This window comes from Cryptomeria japonica, chromosome 5, assembly GCF_030272615.1.
Source record: "Cryptomeria japonica chromosome 5, Sugi_1.0, whole genome shotgun sequence".
Taxonomy (NCBI): domain Eukaryota; kingdom Viridiplantae; phylum Streptophyta; class Pinopsida; order Cupressales; family Cupressaceae; genus Cryptomeria; species Cryptomeria japonica.
In genome coordinates this window covers 216,679,144-216,697,207 of record NC_081409.1, presented here as the reverse complement: position 1 = coordinate 216,697,207, position 18,064 = coordinate 216,679,144, and the positions used below count along the sequence as shown (strand labels likewise).

The 18,064-nt window shown below is 43.5% G+C and overlaps 1 protein-coding gene across 3 annotated transcripts in view; it reads right to left on the bottom strand.

Moving 5' to 3' along the window:
- Positions 1 to 18,064, bottom strand: part of LOC131064396 (uncharacterized) — a 375,046-nt gene that overhangs the window by 313,740 nt on the left and 43,242 nt on the right. For all 3 annotated transcript variants that reach the window (XM_057998528.2, XM_057998529.2, XM_057998527.2), the window contains exon 2: positions 5,530 to 5,666. In XM_057998528.2, the coding sequence (XP_057854511.2) occupies positions 5,530 to 5,666 (137 nt within the window). The remainder of the gene's footprint in view (positions 1 to 5,529; positions 5,667 to 18,064) is intronic.

The window sequence follows — 18,064 nt, the reverse complement described above, 5'->3', positions numbered from 1 at the left end:
TGTTCCCAACCTCCAAATCTGTCTCCCTCTACGACTTATGGCTTCCCCGCCAATGCTTAGCTGCAGGCTTTTTTCTCACAATACGGACAACCACAACACTTCACGTGGTCTTCTGTAGCTCAAAATAAACTGGGGATCTGGGGGCAACGCCCCCAGCGGGGTCGAGGGGCAGCGCCCCTCGCGGGGTCCTGGGGCAGCGCCCCAGGTGCGCTCCCTGTCGCAGTACAGGGCGGGGTCGAGGGGCAGCGCCCCCGTCGCCAACACCAATTTACAACCTTCAGAACCCCACGAAAGTCCATGGCGCGCATCATTTCTGTGATATTTTATGATGTCAAAACCCTTCTTTTCCACTCCGAATTTCCAGTGTCCTGGCTTCAAACTCCAGCGAATCATTTTAAATCTGGTCCTCGTCGGTTTTTTTGTTTTTTTTTGCACTGTAATGTCCCCGATGGCACCTCGGGCATACAACCTCTCTGTACGGTCAACAACAGCACTGGCATCTCCAATCGTGCGGTTGCTTGGTCTACCTGTGGCGGTCGTTTTGCCCTTACGTGGCTGTTTGGCTCTTTTTTTTCTTTTTCCTTTTGCGGCTGCTGCGCGTAACCCTTGCTGTGCGTATTGATCGGGCCGTGCGGCGCGTCTTCCTCCTCCTTTATCCCTTGCTGTGCGGCGATGTTCGGTGTTGTGCGGTGGTCGGGCTGTGCGGTGTGCGGTGTCTTTCTTGTTGCGCGGGGTTGTGCGGCGTCTTATCCTTGCGCGGCAATGTCTTCTTTCTATCCTCGGTATGCGGCGTGTTATCCTTGCGCGGCCTTCGGTGGCTCCCACCACACGGTGGTGCCAACGTCGGTGGTTCCACCGCACAGTGGTGTCACCGTCGGTGGTTCCACCGCACGGTGGTGTCACCGTTGGTGGTTTCGCCGCACGGTGGTCCCACCGTACAGTGGCCATTTTCCTCTTTTTTTTGACCGTACGGTTGCCTGTCATACGACCGTACATTTTTTTTTGTTTTTGTTTTTTTTCCCTCATCTCCTAATTTAGATGTCTTAGAGAGTCGTCTGCTCGGGTCCCGTGTCTCTAGGATTGCCCTTCATCCTTCTCGGTTTTCCTCGCTCGAGAGTCTCCTGTTTTGGTCCTATACCTGGCGAGTCGCCTGCCCGGCCTCTCGAGTCCCCTTCCATCCCCTCGGGTCCCCCTCCGGACTCCCGGGTGTCCTTCCGGCCTCTCAGGTCCCCAACACGCTTCTCGTGGTAGGTTTCCATTTGAACCTATTGGTGGCAAGTTTATTCTCCATGGCCATCCGAAGACCTAGAACCACAAATTCTACAGGGACCATGGTCTCCTTCCCGTACATAAGAAGAAGAAGAATAATAAATATTTTGAAGACTGCGGTCTTCCACACAAGGTTCCAATCGTTGCCAACACTCTTCGGATTATCTACGTCGCTCGGGTTTGGGGCGTCTCCCTTCGAATATTCTTTGTATTCCGGCAGGTACACCTTTGTTGGTTGCTCTGGTTCCTCTACTTCGACGCTTAATACGTTACAGGAGGGTGAGAACATCTCATAGTCCTCCTGCTGCCAATGGAACAATCCATTTAGTGAATCTGTGTCATCCTCCGAACAGCAACCTTCGATTTTTAATATGCCTTCGGCATCTAGGTCCATCCCCTCTCTCCCTTCGTCTCGTGGGTCATTTTCCTTCTCGGATTCAGATCCCGAGGAAGAGGCAAGTTCCTCGCTCACCAACTGCGTCCGAAGATCAATAGTGAATTTCTTGCCTCCGCTCTCCATTGAGAGTGTATTTCGTTTCCAGTTGTGGTTTTCTTTCGCTGCCACCAACCATCCTCTTCCAAGTATGGCGTCATACCCTTCCTGTTTCAATGGAATGACCACGAAGTCGAGTACAAAAGGTTGTGCACCCACGGTGACTTGCTGTGCCATCAACATGCCGAGGGGTTTAATCCCGTGCTGGTCTGCACCTAGCAGATTAAACGTAGGTGGCCACAGAGTGGGCTTTCCTAGCTTTTTCCATGTGTCCTCCGGAAGGACATTTACTCCGGAACCGCCGTCTACTATAGTATCTGTCAGGATGGTGCCCAGGATGCCCATCTCCACCACGGCTGGGTGTCGGCCATTGTTGACGGTAAGTACAACTGGATTTGTTGCCGAGCTTCCTAGTATGGGAACGTCCATGTCTCTCGGCTTGGGTTTATCAACCTTTGTGCCCAACAACATTGTCCCCAATTGCGGTATGGTGTGTAGGAGGTCTTCCAGTTTCACAGGTACCTCCATTTGGCGCATCTGCTGTACAATGTTCCTCTCTGCGTCTGTGCAGTAGGGTCCAGATGACTCGTGTGTCTCTCCCCGTTGGGCTTTCATGGCCCTTTCTATTTCCTCCCTTGCCTCTGTCATTCTCTGCTTCTCCGTGCGGGGATGGGGGTATCGGGATTCCTTTGCCTGCCCTCGGGTAAGAGCAAGGATGGCTTCTTTACCCCGTGTGTTGCCTTCGATATCGATCAGATTGGCCCCTACGCTAGACTTTGGACAATCGGCATCTTCATGGTCACCGGGGCCACACCACCGACATAGCTTTTGCGCGGTGTCATTGTTATTACACTCTCGTGCATAATGACCCCATTGATTGCAAGCCCTACATTGAATCATCGGGCGTCCCTTCGCATCGTATTGGACCCTGTTTCTGGTGGAATTATTATTATTCCCCCGTCCGCCTCGTTGGTTTCCTCAGTAGCCTCCAGAAGATGCATTATTGTTTGAATCCGATATGGAGGGCTGCTCATGTGCAAAGAGCACTTGCTGGTTACGTGCCTTCAGATTGTATGGGCATTCCTTTGTAGAATGTCCCATGATCTGGCAGATGTCACAGAATGCCTTCTTGGGACAGGCACCCTTTGCGTGGCCGCTCTCCTTACAATCGGTGCACCATAGTTCATCATCCTTGCCTGTGGTCCCCTTCATTGTCTTAAACTCTTTTAACATCCATTCCATATCCTTCTGAAGGGCCGTGACTTTCTTCTTCGGCTTCTCATCACTGCTACTCTCTTCTTCCGACGTATCATCTTCAGAGGATGACGAAGATCTATTCTTCTTCTTTTTGGCCGTCTTATTTTCACTTTCCAAGTTCATGGCCCGGTTGTATGCATCATCGTAGGATGTCAGAGGCACAATTTTCATCTTTCGTCGTAGCTTAGGGTTCAGACCCTCGACAAACCACCGCTTCTTTAAGCCATCAGCCGGTTGGCTTTCCATCTTTCCGACTAATTCCTTCAGCCAGCGGCCATATGCCCGTACGGTCTCCTTCTTTCCTTGCTTTGTTCCATAGATTTCGGAGACTATCTCATTATCATCTCGGAGAAGCCGAAATTCCTTCTCGAATGCTTTCTTCAATTCATCCCACGTAGTTACCCCGGTTTTATCCAAGTCTGAATACCAGTCAATAGCCACTCGTCTCAGTGTGGCGGGGAACTGCTTCATCCATTCATCCTGGTCAGTCACCCCGTTGGCTGTCCAGATGGTTTCGCAGGTACGGCAATGCCGTGCGGGATCATCTTTGCTATCCCCGTTGAATTTGGGCAACTTCTGTTTGGTCGCCATTGATGGAAGTCATCCACTTGGAGGTGGTTGTGGCCGTGTCTGCCCTCCGACGCTGCTCCCTCCGATGCCGCTGATGTCTCCTGTGGTGGTGACCGAAGGTACGGTGTTCTGCCTTGTACCTGCCGTGCGGTTAGCTTCCCCTTTGTCGTCACCCGTGCCCGGCTCCCTTCGGTGATCCTCCCTTTGTGGCGTGAGAGATAAGTCTATGAACTGATCTCGAGTCTCTTCAACTAGTTCTCTCTGTAACCTAGTTTCCTCCAGAAACTCTTCGAGGCTTCTCGCTCTACAGTAGTCTAGCGACGCGTAGAAATTCCCCTCGGCTTTTGCACCTTCCGTGACACCTCCTTGGTTCCCTTCGGGCAACCCTTCGGCAGGTCGTCCTTCGGCAAGTTGCCTCAGCCTCCGTCTACGTTCTACACGTTCCAGAATCAAAGCCTTTTGCGCAGCCTCCCACTCGTCGGTTTCTAATTTCTTATTTCTATCTTTATTCAATAAATTGGGCATTAATTGTCGTACAATTTCATATTTCACCACACATAAACCAAAACACAACACGTCTTTATTAATTCATTCTTTTGTATATAATCAACATAATTCTTCTGCTTCTAACAGTGTTCTTTATTTGTCTCCCTTCACAATTTAAGGATTATTTGTCCTTCGTCGGTCTTCCCTACGTCCGTCATCCTGGCGCTCATGAAATTCTCGTAAGATTTGTTGTCGTCGGTTCTCACGGTAGGTGTCTTCTCTATGGTTTTGAAGAGCCAAAAATGCTTGACCCAGAAGGTTGGGCAAATTGCTCATTAATCGATTCACCGCCGGGCTTACACCAAGCGTGCTCCACACAGCATCCTCTGGAACCGCCTCAATGGTGGCTTCCCTCCGTACGTGTGTTTCGATGGCCGCCTGAAGGATGCAAGAGAAATCTTTTGTGAGTGCTCGTTCTCCTTTGAACAGTTCTTGGTGATCTTCGTCAGGGTTACTGCTCGTCCCCTTGGGCAATGGTTGTCCCATTATCCCTGTGCCATGTAGTATATTCCCGTCCCTCCCGAAATAATTTCGGCAACGGCGCCAAATGTTTACCTCACTGGGTAAACAGGAAGAATACAGAAATCGAACAGCAATGCGCAATGCAAATACAAAAGAAGTACCAGAATAAGCTTGCCATTAATGTCAAAAGATGTTCATATTATAATCTGTCGCCAACATTACATGTCCTCCAACACCCGGAGGTGGTACAATATATGACAGCCGAAGGGGTGCGACACAACCGTCGCGACTCCAACTACCTACCCGTCGGCTAACTAACTGACCACCGTAACTCATTATTACCGACGACAACATAACATAATGATTATTCCCAACAACACATATCATGCAACAAAAACATCTAAATATTTAAACAAGCAACTACATGAAATGCAACAAATTCAAGGCTCTGGTTTAATATTCCAGCCTCATATCATAGTTCACCTATCATGCATTTTGTTCTTCCCATATGAAAGCAAACTACCAAGTGTTTCCACTTTAGTAGGACTAGGGCGTCAATGAACATATTAAAATCACTATCATTGATCTTCAAATCTAAATAAAAAATTTGATACTAAAAGAGAACATTCAAGTAGCTAAGAACTTAAGACAAAGAACTCGTTCAATTCTATTTTCATATCCAAGGCATTACCAAGTTTTCTTTTACAATAGAAAAGTGCAAATCAGAAAGGATGTACAAAGTCAAATTCTTAAGACAAAAAAAATCATAAGATCTTTCCAGATTACTTAAGGAAATGAGCATCTCTTGTTACTACTATCTTTTAGTTTCTTTAATGGTCTATTCTTTATTTACTAAAATGCTTTCACACGAAAAGATAATCATATTACACCATCAATTTGAGTATTTTTTAATATACAAGTTTAAACTAAACCTGCCATGCAATACGATCAAGATTTAGTGTGAGTAGAAGTGTCTTTGCTCCGAGGCGTGCTGAAGCAAGAGCTGCTTCACAACCTGCATGTCCTCCTCCCACAACAATAACATCATAGCTATCTTCCGATTGTATACCTAAAAAACATATCAAACACATCAAATCAATAACCATGAAAAATAAAGTATAAGCTAACAATGCTCTCTTGACCGCATGGTCTAGACTAATTTAGAATAGTTGAATCCATACTTTATAACTCCAGGAGTTATATTTGATGAGAGAAAATCTCTGGGAAAAGCAGAAGTATTCTGATAATTCAGTTTAATGTAGCTGTAGTTATTTGTAGCATTTTAGGCCTATACTTTGACTGTCATTGTCCAAGAATGGATCATTCTTGATTCTGTTTTGGGCATATGATTCACTACAGACATCTATGCAACCGGATAAATGTTGTATTGAATAGACCAGGAAGCTTCCCTGTGCATCAGAAAAAAGTGTTTTCTTCAAGATATCAGCTTCAAAGTTATTTAGATTACACACACAAAACAAACTACTAGCTATAACAATTTATGACTTGTTCTGAAAGCCACAACATAGACAAAAAAAGGTATTTTGATATTTTATCATAGAAGGCTAGCAGGACAAGTGTATTGACTCCTTTAGAAGCAAAAAAATAACAGTCAAATATATATTGATTTCAGAATAAAAAAATTGAATTTTTTCATATAAAACGGTTATGCATATCACATACAGCTCTTCCTGAATGAATGTTAATATGAGATGAGATAGAAAGAAATGTGCCCAGATAATGATTCATTAACACTATAAACTGTGTGATCTTCTCTTGGGTAATAACCTAGAAAATTACCTTAAATGCAATCACCAGTTCAAATTTTACCTTCAACGCTCCCCCATTTTCAAGATGCACGACTGTATTCAACACTTATTACATTTTGATTATTAAACTTTACCATGGTACAATGTCAATAGCTTATTGAATTTCCAATTCAAAAAAACTCAGAATGTCAATACTAATGTAAGGTCTCTAATACTGATAATAAGTTTTAAAAGAATGCTTTTTTTAAATAGCCAAAGGAAGACCTATCTGTCAAGTAATGAAACTTTTGATATTTCATCACATTTTTTTAGTGAACAAAAATAAAATCACTGGTCATGGACACCATAGAAATTGGACAATGGTCAATGCCAATGAAATGTGAGCTGAAAAGCACCATCGGGAATCAACAGCGTGTCCATATGATAACTAAAAAGATGTGTGACCCACCATATAAAGATAGAACCCTTGTGTAAAACATGGCAAGCTATAACAGACTAAGGAAATAAACAAACTTCTTCCACAGTTGATTTTGCCAGTACCACTGACAAGAACTATTTAGTAATTTGAAGAACAAAATCTACAGCTAAGTTGACATTAAGCAAGGACCTAGGAGTGTGTAGACAGCAAATATGCCACGACTAAATAAATAATACTTTGTTTTGGCAATGTAATGAATTATAGTTCCCGTAGGGGTAGTTGGTAGTTGCCAGTGGTTAGCACTCTTAACCAACCGCCCAGTGGTATATATATCGCATCATGTATCGGGAACAAGGTGGTCATTATTGTACACATTACATGTTTTGCAATAAAGGATAAATCATTCTGCCATATGTTGCTGTGAATTCTGGATTACTATATTCCTGTTACAATTCTTGTTTACTTCCAGTAATAAAGCACATACCCCATAGGGAGTAAACATTTTGGCGTTGTTGCCAATACGAACTCGGAGATCAGTATGGCAGGTGGTATGTGTTGTGCTTTGCACACACTCCCCATCGCCAACAGGGTCCCCCTTCTTCATTTTCGTCTCGCCCCCGATGTGGGAAATTTTGATTATGTTCACAAAGGAGATGGAGCAGTTAGGAATGTGAGGAGATGATCCTGCAGGAGAGTAAGCCTGCCCGCTTCCTTAGTCCCAAGGAGTTTGCATCAAAAGTTGAGCGTGATCCCGTTCGTGAAGGAAAGATGAACAAGGAACCGTATGAAGTGATCGCAATTGTTGTCGAATTGATGACCCTCATTAGCAAGATTGAGGGCCTAACACCAAGAATGCCTAAGGCAAGTCAAGATTTGTCTTTTAACAAAATGGCAAGGTAAAGGGTGAATTCAAGTTAAGACGAGAATGTCAGAAGGTTTCATAATTTAATATTCAAAATTCTCACAAAAGAGACTAATTTCGGCATAAGTTTGAATTTTGGCTAAGTAGGCCGAATTGCAAAAAGGAGATGTAAATTCGAAAATCACCTAAGTACCCCGACTTGCAAAAAGGCGCATAAGTTTGAAAAATCGGCTAAAGAAGGCAAAAATGTCAATTATTCATAAATTTGCAAAAAGACCTTTTAGGCCGAAAATCATTTAAATTTGCAAAATGGCCGTTTAGGCCAAAATATCATAAGTCTCCTTTTTGGGCATTATTCTTAAACTTTGCAAAATGGCCTTTTAGCCCAAAACCACGAAATCGCATGAGTGTTAGAAGATAGGAAGCGTTTTAATAAACTTTGCAAAAAGGCCTTTTAGGCCGAAAACACCAAAACGCGAAGGTAAAAGAGGAGTTTTTTAAATCGTGCAAAATGGCCTTTTTGCCCGAAAAACTTGAATCTTGAGCCGAAAACCTAAATTCTTATAAAGGCATTCAACCCGAAAATGTCAAATCTCCCCTTTCACCAAAATTCATGAATCTCACGACATTGCCTTTTAGGCCGAAGCGTTAAATTCGCAAAACCCTCTTTATGCCCAAGTTTTGCGAGATAGAAGGCATTCAAATTGCAGAACGGAGGAGGTCGCATTCGCAAACGCCTCTTCTAGGCCGAAGTTGGAAGAAATAGCCAAAATCGCGCGAAGTCATTCCTGGCCGAAATTCTTATAAAGACATGCAACCTGAATCCCCAAGGCTACAGATATAGCATTCACGCCAAAGTGGAAAAGAAGATCAAAGTAGCACGAAACCCTTGTGTAGTCCGAAATTCAAAGCAGCCAATCAAACAATTCATTGCACTTCCCGGTAAATTTGAAATTTCTCCTTGAATGTTTGAATTGTTTCATTTTATGAATAACCATGTTTCTTTTACCTAAGGTGGAAATGTAATTCAAACCAAGTATATTTTAAAGGTTTAACCCCATAAAGCGTTCGTGACCTGCCAAATTAACCATTCAACCAAAACTTGAAACTTAGGCAAAATTGAGAAATCCTGGTCCAAAATTGGAAAACGCATAGCATCATCTTTTTGGTAATTTGCACACAAAATCATTTTCAACAATCAGCTTTCAATTATCAGGAAACATTCAAACACTGAACTGCAAGCCAGAACGTTCGCAACTTTTCATCATTATCAATCAGGAGTAACATTTTGAAACCCATTCCAAGCGGCAATAGTTAAACAAACCAACCTGATTTTTAGCTTCAAATTGCATTTAGTTTACAGATGATCAGGCTTTAATTATTTAAATGTCATGTTTTATCAATATGTTCAAATTCCGATTAACTCATTGATCGTCAATCTTAACGCTAACACCGTCTTCTATTTTGGCTAACCCATTTTTGTTGCTTTATCTTGTCTCGTAATCCGTATCTGTTTGTGTAGGATAGATGCCTAAATCGGCGGCTGAGTCCTCAAAGGCACCTGGCGCAACTGGAACATCCCGCATTTCCAAAGTTGACATTCCCCGTAAGGTCGAAAAAATGAAGTACCACTACCAAGGAGGAGGAGTTAGGGAGTCGAAGGTTCAGAGTGTGTGGGAGAACATAGGAGACACGAACCTGGGCCATATTGATTTCCAAGATTTCAGGAACAGAGTGTACTCTCCAAATGCCTATGGCAAACCCAGACGAATGATGGAGAGTGGTATTGCTCAAGCAGCTGGTTTCCCTCCGACCGTACAGAATTATGAATTAGTGGTTGAGGCTACTAAACATTATCAGCCAGAAACCAGTTTAGTGCTGCTAAAGGGAATGGTACTAGCTGACTTTATGCCTGAAGGCCTTGCGGAAGCATTTGATATCCCATTTCCAGATAATCCCATTGACACAACTATCGATGAGGCTCAGGTTGTTTATGACATGAATCTTGCTAAGTGCAAGACATTGATAAATGAAGAATGGTTCAAAGAGAGAAGACGCCCAAGCATTAGAATCAGTAAAAAGACCCCCAGAAGCGATTTTCACAATGAGTATGGTGATATGGTTACCTTACTCAACCAAGTCATGGGACTTCCTCAATCCAATCTTTTTGAGGAATGGATGTTCTACTTCACTGAGCAAGTCTTCGCTGGGAAGTCTAAGTTCGACTGGACTCAGATCATCAGCAACAATATCCATACACAGCTGGTTGAACTTGAAGAAAAAAAGTACTTTGCCACGACTTCCTACTTGGTCTACATGTTTGCTCGACAACAGCTGCTGACGGGGTTAATTAAGAAAGGTGAGATCAGGAATGGGCCGAATCAGGTGAAGGTATATGACTGCTACCCTCCACTGCATTATTATGACATTGCCCAAAGAGAAAAGAATAGCATCGCATATGCAATTGGTCAGTATGAGCGTGTTAATGATGCCTTTACAATGCGCCTGGTTAGATTAATGCAAGGAGGATTGCATATAAGGCTCTCAGAGCAGGCTATCACTTTGATCCGGAAATACGGTGCGTAGTTCATCCAGTTCCCCAGGTTCACCTACATCAAAATAGCAGGCTTTGGGGGAACACCATTCCGGCTTTCGCACTATCCATCAGATAAAGTAGTCCTCATGGAGGTAGAAAGACAGGCACACCCAGCACGCAGCCTACTCAGAGATAAAAAGCAATCCGGGTTCACCTTCCCCATGGTTTTGGGTACTCTTGATGCGCACTTCAAAAATTCGATACAAGTTGAAGAGTCATTTGTTGAATTGGCATCCTATTGCTTACAAGAACATTTCCCTAGGAAATGCTTTGATCATGATAATTTGGCAAAAAGGGCCTAAGGCAAGAACTACAAGGCCAAGGCATCGATAAAGGACTATTGGAGCAACTGTTTTGATGACTTTGAAGTCCGTCGATGTGAATATTCTAGGTTGAGTGTTCAGCAAATGCAGCTTTATGAGTACTGCCAGGTCCCAAATCAAGTGACGAACTATAGAAATTGCTTGCAAGTCCAAGAAATTGAAGCAGTAAAGGACCTCCCGCCAAGCATTGATTGGACTCAGGACCCAATCACAGATTTTGAGGCAGTTATGGAAGCTCCAAGAAGGTACACCGATAACTGGTTATCCCAACAAATTGAGAGACTAACCCATGAAGGGACCCAATTCACATACAATCCAATGGGTAGTCTCAATTCCCAGTCTTCAAAGGACGAAGGAACCTCAAGCGTGCCAAAGGAAGAGGTTGAGAAACCTAAAAAGAAGAGAAAGAAAGCAAGGGCCAATAGAGGGACTCGAACATCAAAAAGAACAAGGAGAGAAAAGATCCCAATCAGGAAGCCAGAGGTTACTTCATCATCCAAGGACCCCAATTCAAAGGATGATGTGGTTGAACTTGATTACATGCTCGCTCCACCTTCACAAAGTGATCCTGCTGCATTCGAGGCAAATAATCCTCAAACACAAAATGAGCAAGAAGCAGAGGTAAGGATCATTGGCTTGGACGATCTGGAAATCAGGTTGAGGGAGAGATTGCACCTGATCAAGGGACTTCTAAGCATGAGCTCACTCAGGAGAGTAGGCATGACTTGCAACTGAATAGTGGCAACAAAGATGACACCACTGTTGAGGGAGAGCAAAAAGGGGATGAGACTCAAGAACCCAGCAGAATTGAAGAACAACCATTACAAGAGGATACCCAACAGTTGTTCAGTGAGGTAGGAGAGAACTCAGCCATGAGTAAGGGATTGGATACTGCACCCATTCCTCCTATGCCCGATCAATCACAGATAGGTAATGAGGCAGCTGAAGCCTCCAAAGAACAGAGTGGGAATCTAGCAATTACATGTGGATAGACCATCCCTCAAGACTAGCTAATTGCTCGTGCGCAGCGGAAAGCAATTGTCAAGACACCAATTAACCTGGAGGATATCTTCTCTCGAATGGGAGAAATAAAATCCAAAGTCAAGAAAAAGTCGAAGACTTACTCCAAGATTACTAAAGATGAGCAAAGGAACTGCACAATTCATATTGCCACCCCACCTGCAGACAAACAAGAAGATCAGATTGCAATGGTTGATTACAACGTCACGACCATCCCTATAGGGCGAGTCACCAAAGAACAGGAGAGGGAAGAATTCTGAGATTCCTTGCAGAAAATGCTCAGACAACTCGACGAAATGACCGCTGAGAGAGATATGTATCGGGCTCGGGGTGAGCAAGCTGAAGGGTACATAGATCACCTGTTGAGGCCGCTGCAGCATGCCCCTGAATCCCATGTTCCCCCATTGGCATTAGCACAAAGGACCACAGCTGAACTTGACGAAGTTCGTGATACCGCCAAGGCCGTCAAGGAATGGATGCAGGGCATTAAGGAAAAGGGAGAGCAAATCTTCAAAGATGTGCGAGAAATGGCTCTCCATAGGGAATCCACTCTTATCAAAATGTGTAAGCTGAGGAGAGAATGTTATAACACTCACGAGGCGATTGCCAAGGCATTACCCCTTAGAAGGGCTCTATTTTGGATCTGCACTCAAATCCCCACACTTGATATTATCCTGGATCCCTATGATGTCAATACCTTCAAAGAATGGTATTGGATTCTCAGCATGAAGAACGACATGAAGGATAATATCAACAAAATGCAAGACAAGTGCGATGACACTTTGTCAAACGTGAAGGATCTTGGTGAAAAGATCCTCAGATCAATGGTCCCTAGCTGGAAGAGTAGTATGGTGGATAATGAGATACAACCACAGTGGGAGGATAGGCTAAAAACCAAAGTCACCTACTCCATGGAGGACCTAGAATTTGTTAGTGGGCTAGAGGCAGATATATTGTGTTTTGAGGATCATAAATTATATTGGAGAGAAGAGTTGGAGAATGTAGGTAAACTCCTAAAGGGTATTCAGTATAAAATGTTTAATCCTCCTATGCCTCCAGCAACCGAACTGTTCGAGTTGTACCTAAGATTCCAAGACTGTTCGGGTGGAGAGTACAGCAGATCGGGATATTCGGGGAGAATACTTGCGCGACGAGGTCGAATTTGTGGAAAAAGAGTCTACCTCAAGGAAGGGAAAAGTGCTTTCCTGAAAATATATGTTTCTTCTAAACTTTAAGTGCACTTTTTCAAACATAAAGTTTCTTTCCTAGCTGCCAAAGTTATTGTAAATTTCGAGCTCTGTGCAAGTGCACTTTTTGGAGCAGCTTTATGTTTGGTAGTTGGTAGTTATTAGTTACTTTATGGTTGGTGTTGATATTTTGCTTCCCATTTATGGGTATGGGCAGCCTTGTTTTAAGGGATGAATCTGACCCACTTGTTTAAGTTTAATCTTCGCCATTCATCCATTTTTTAAAACTCTATATAAAGGAGTTGGTTTCTCCTTTATTTTTGGCAGAAAGTTAACGATTGTTGCAAAAACTCTGGCAAAATATATACAGATTTTAATGGATGTTAAAGCTGTGTCATTTTTACTGTGAGTGCATGGTCCTCTTCTCCACCTCTTTTAAATTTTTGTAACTGTATTCCATTTTCAGACAGTTTGTTTATACATATATTTGATGGAAATCTTGTATCATACCATTAGGAAATAATTGATTGTTATTCCCTCTGCATGGATGGTTAGTCTGAGCCCAATTTTATGCTAAATTTGGTTGTTAAATTTGAATGAATGGGTGTAAAAGTCCAGCATTTGTATTCAGCAACTTGAAAATAAAAAGTTCCTAGATGATTGCATTGGTTTTTACCTAGTTGTGCTCGTTTGCTGGCAAAGTAATTTCTGGTTATTTTAAGACTTTCGTCTATGTCTTTCAATTAGCTATCTTAGTTAAGTTAGCTAGTTGTTCTTATTACTCTCTATCCTTATCCCGCTTCTTTCCTTTTTTTAAAAACCCGCAAATCAAGCTGAAGTAGAATCATGTTAAAAGCAAATCAGATGAAATAAGAGTGTAAGATTTTAGGGAACCTGTGCGAAACCAATTCCGTCTAACCATAAGTCCCCTTTGTGTTTCCAACAAAACACATCAACTGTTGAGCTATCCTGCTGTCAAGACCTGACAACCGAAGCCTTGAGGTCATCTCCGTTGATCAATTTAAAAAAGCATTAGGGATTTCCTTATCTCAAGAGAGGATAGGATACTTAGCATTCTATTCTGCATTGGCCAAATGGAGTCGTAGTTCCGCGATTTTAGCCACGTCAACAGTATGCACGCATTATGGACCAATGATTCCAACAGAAAGTACGTGTAAAAGAAAGTGACAACAAAGAAGTGGTAACACAAGAAGAAGCACGGGAAGATCGTTTGACAGAGGACTTGGCAAATCTGTGGGAAGTTTTTGTCACGCAATACATGCAGAGGGAAGCTCAAAAGCGAGTGGCCTCTAAAGGCACGGTACGCGACAAACTCACAGTGAACCCTATAGTCTTTCATCTTCTCGGGACAATTCCAAGGCTATTGGCACGAAACCTGATTGAATTACAAAACCAACAAGAGGAGACTAGCCAAGAGCAACATCGGCAACAGATGCTACAATGGTACGAAGAGAGGACTCATAGGCAAAAAGAAGAGTGGGCTACTAGCAGATGTCGTACCCTCAGCAATGACTCCTAGGGAGAAAGAAGAGCAGGATACTAGCAAATGTCGTACCCCCAGCAATTAATGCCCCTACACCCAAACAAGAACCAACATACAAGAAACACCCAAGAAGAGGGAGAAACATCAATAAAGAGATCTCTTCGCCTAAGACAACAAAGTGAAAGGAGACGACGGTCAAGAGGAATTGTCGAAGGTTCCAAGAGCCCAGCAAGAAGTAGAAGTAGCAGTGCAAGTAGAAGTCGTAGTCAAGAGAGGTTGAAACTGTGTAAGTGGAAGGAGGTGGTAGAGTTTGCCAGGGAACTACCACTTCCAAACGTAGCGGAAGAACATCTTGTTGACCAGACCATACACCCTACTTCAAGTGACGACTTCGGAATCGAGTCGAGAACAACCCGTTCATACACTCCATACATGACGAAGAGGAGGTACAAAACCTCGAGACTGAGGTTGCCAAAATCCTTGAAACAAACTTATACCCGATCCGGAACCTATCCCTCATCGACCAACCGAGAATAGGGGAGTTTGAGACGAATACTACAGGGAGGAGAGAATACAGAAGAGAAGAAGGTGACCAAGGTGTAGAAGACGCAGAAGGTGGACGCGTAGGGAGCTCGCACATGGCCAAGAGTGCAAGAGAGGCACAGGAATGCGAAGAAAAGCACGACAATCCAATCTGGTCAAGCACACACCGTACCTTCCAAGTGAAGACAATGAAGACAATGTTAAATACCCAGGAGAAGCAAAAACTCCCAAAATTCATGAGATAGATCGGAGGATCTGATACGCCATTGCAAACTTACATAACAATATAGGAGGCAAATGGTCAGGATGACCAAGATTATTGGTTGAAGGCATTTTCAGCTACCCTACAAGGAATTGCCATCGACTGATATACAAACCTTGACGCTAAGCACAAGACGGGATGGAATGAATTGAGAAAAGCATTTCAAGACGAATTCAAATTGCTCCATGATGACAATGAGATTGTTGCAGAGATTTACAACACCCGACAAAGGAAGAACGAGAATGTACGAGCATACAATCGTAGGCTCAAGGAACTAGTGAAGATGGAAAACAAACCAGCAGATGGACTCAAGAAATGGTGGTTTGTTGAGGGATTGACTCCCTCCTTGAGCAAGAAAATGAAGGTGGTGCCACCATCCTCGTACACCAATGCCCACAATCAAACAATGGACATAGAAAGTAAGAATAAGACATCCTAGGAAAAGAAGGCGACGAGTGATGACGATAGTACCAGAGAGAGCAGCGACAAAGAAATCAAAGACCATACAGTGTCATATCCCCTCCTTGATCATTATGTAGAGCATAAATAAACAACAATTATTATTAATTAATATATTAATTATCATTAATATAAAAAGACTACTTGCTCCACAAAGTCATTCTGCGACATCTGACAAGTATTGGGACATTCCACCAAGGAATGCCCCTACAATCTCAAAACAAGCACACAAGTGCTCTTTGCCCAAGGGGAACAAACAACCCCTCCGACCACACCTCCAAAACCACCAACCAAATCCAACGCATCTCCTGGAGGGTATCAAAATAACAAGTGGGGGAATAATAATAATAGCAATAACAACACCGCATGGAGGAGAATACAGTATGACACGAAGGGTAGACCCGTGATCCAATGCCATAGTTGCAACTACTAGAGTTACTTCGCGTGGGATTGTTAAAGTGGCCAAAGTAACAATCCATGATCCAGTGCCGAAGTTGCAACAAATGGGGTCACTTCGTGTGGGATTGTTAGAGTGGCAAAAGTAACAATGTAGGGTTGCTATGCAAATGGTGTGGACCCAGAAACCACGAAGACACCGATGGCGATCATCAAACTCTAGACTAAGAAGGCGGTGTATCCGAACCCTGGTATGGAGAAGGAGAGGCTTCAGGAGCCTAAGGCTGATGTAGAACAAGTGATGGCCAAAGAGAGAAAGATTTCGAGCAAGACTACCAATACTACACTGCAATCAGACTCGAAGAAATCTATCATGAGACAAATGTTGCAAACCACAATACTTGTACGGGTATCCGACCTTTTGCAAACCATGTTGCAACTAAAGATGGCTATAATCAACGTAATCAGTGACGATGCAGTTGGCCAAGAGCACAACAAGCCAACGGAGAAGCCAATAGGTAGCCTGGCCACTAACCCATCATTGCTAACGATAGGCATCGAGAGGAAGCCGGTTGTGGTCAAGATGGAGATAATGGGATGCAAGTTGACAAACACCATTGTTAATGGGGGCTCGACATGAACATGCTACCGAACGAGACTTGGAAGGGGCTTGGCAAGCCAACAATCTGGCCCCCAACCTTCCATCTAGTAGGTGCGGACCAGCAGGACATCAAACCATTCTAAACACTCATGGCACTAAAGGTCACCATTGGCACCCAACATTTATTTCTGGACTTTGTCATCCCGCTGGAGAATAAGGCATACAACGCCCTTCTTGGAAGAGGCCACCACCAAGGCAAACCACAATTGGAAAAAGAATTCACTCTCCATCAACAACAAAGAACGGAAGTATATCAATAATCTGAAGAACCAAGCGATAAGTGAAGAATTGGCATCCTCCAACTCGGACTAAGATTATTCTAATGATTATGAATGGGGTATGAAGGATGGAAAGGGAAGGATGGAACCTAATGACAAGGGGGTACTGGAACTGGAAGGCTGCTCAAGGGATGAGATAAGCTTTTTCAATGGGCTATTCCACTAGCAAATGGAGGACTATGATGTCTTCCACCCGGACTACAATATATTGCAAATTAGTGAAATTGAAGAGGTTGGTGAAGGTACAGAGAGAACCACCTTTCTGCCAGAGTACGAAGAAAACAAGGAGGGAGTGGCAAAGGTGGACAATACCCCTGCCCATCAGTTCGAGAGGGATAAGACAATCAAGTACGAAGAACCAAACATTAGAAAAGTAAACTTGGGGGATGAGGATAACTCGAAGGTGATCTTGGTGGGGAACGACTAGAACCGCATACTTAAGGCAACAGCATTCAAGATATTCCTTGAGTAAAAGGACACCTTTGCCTAGACATATAAAGATTTAAAAGGGTTACCTCCAAAACTATGCATACACAGGATCCCTCTAGTACCGAGTGCGCAAACTGTACAAAAGAGGCCCTACAGAATGAACAAGAACTATACCACCAAGGTGAATAAAGAGAATGCAGGCATTATCTTCAAGGTGGAGACAAGTGAACGGGTGACCACCAATTGTCATTTCCCTAAAGGAGGTGAACCAAATCAGGATCTGTGTGGACGTCAGGTGTCTAAACACAGTCACAATCAAGGATCCTTTTCCAATTCCATTCACAAATAAAATTCTAGAGGAGGTGGCAGGCCACGACATATACTCATTCATGGATGGGTTTTCTGGGTACAACCAGATTAGTATTGCGAAAGAGGACAAATTGAAGACTACGTTCATGGTAGAGGATGGAGTATATGCCTACAACCGAATGCCATTTGGTCTATGTAATGCTTCGGTCGCCTTCTAGCAGATAATACTACATCTATTTAATAAGATGTCAGTGAACAATTTTAAGGCCTTCCTCGATGACTGGTCCATCTACAGCGAGCAAGAGACCCATCTCAGAGTACAAAGGGAATGCATGGAGAGGTGTCGAAGGGCATGATTGGCTCTCAACCCAAAGAAATGTCAGTTTATGGCACCCCAAGGCAAGTTTTTGGGTCACATAGTATGTAAGATGGGGTTGAAGACAAAACCCAA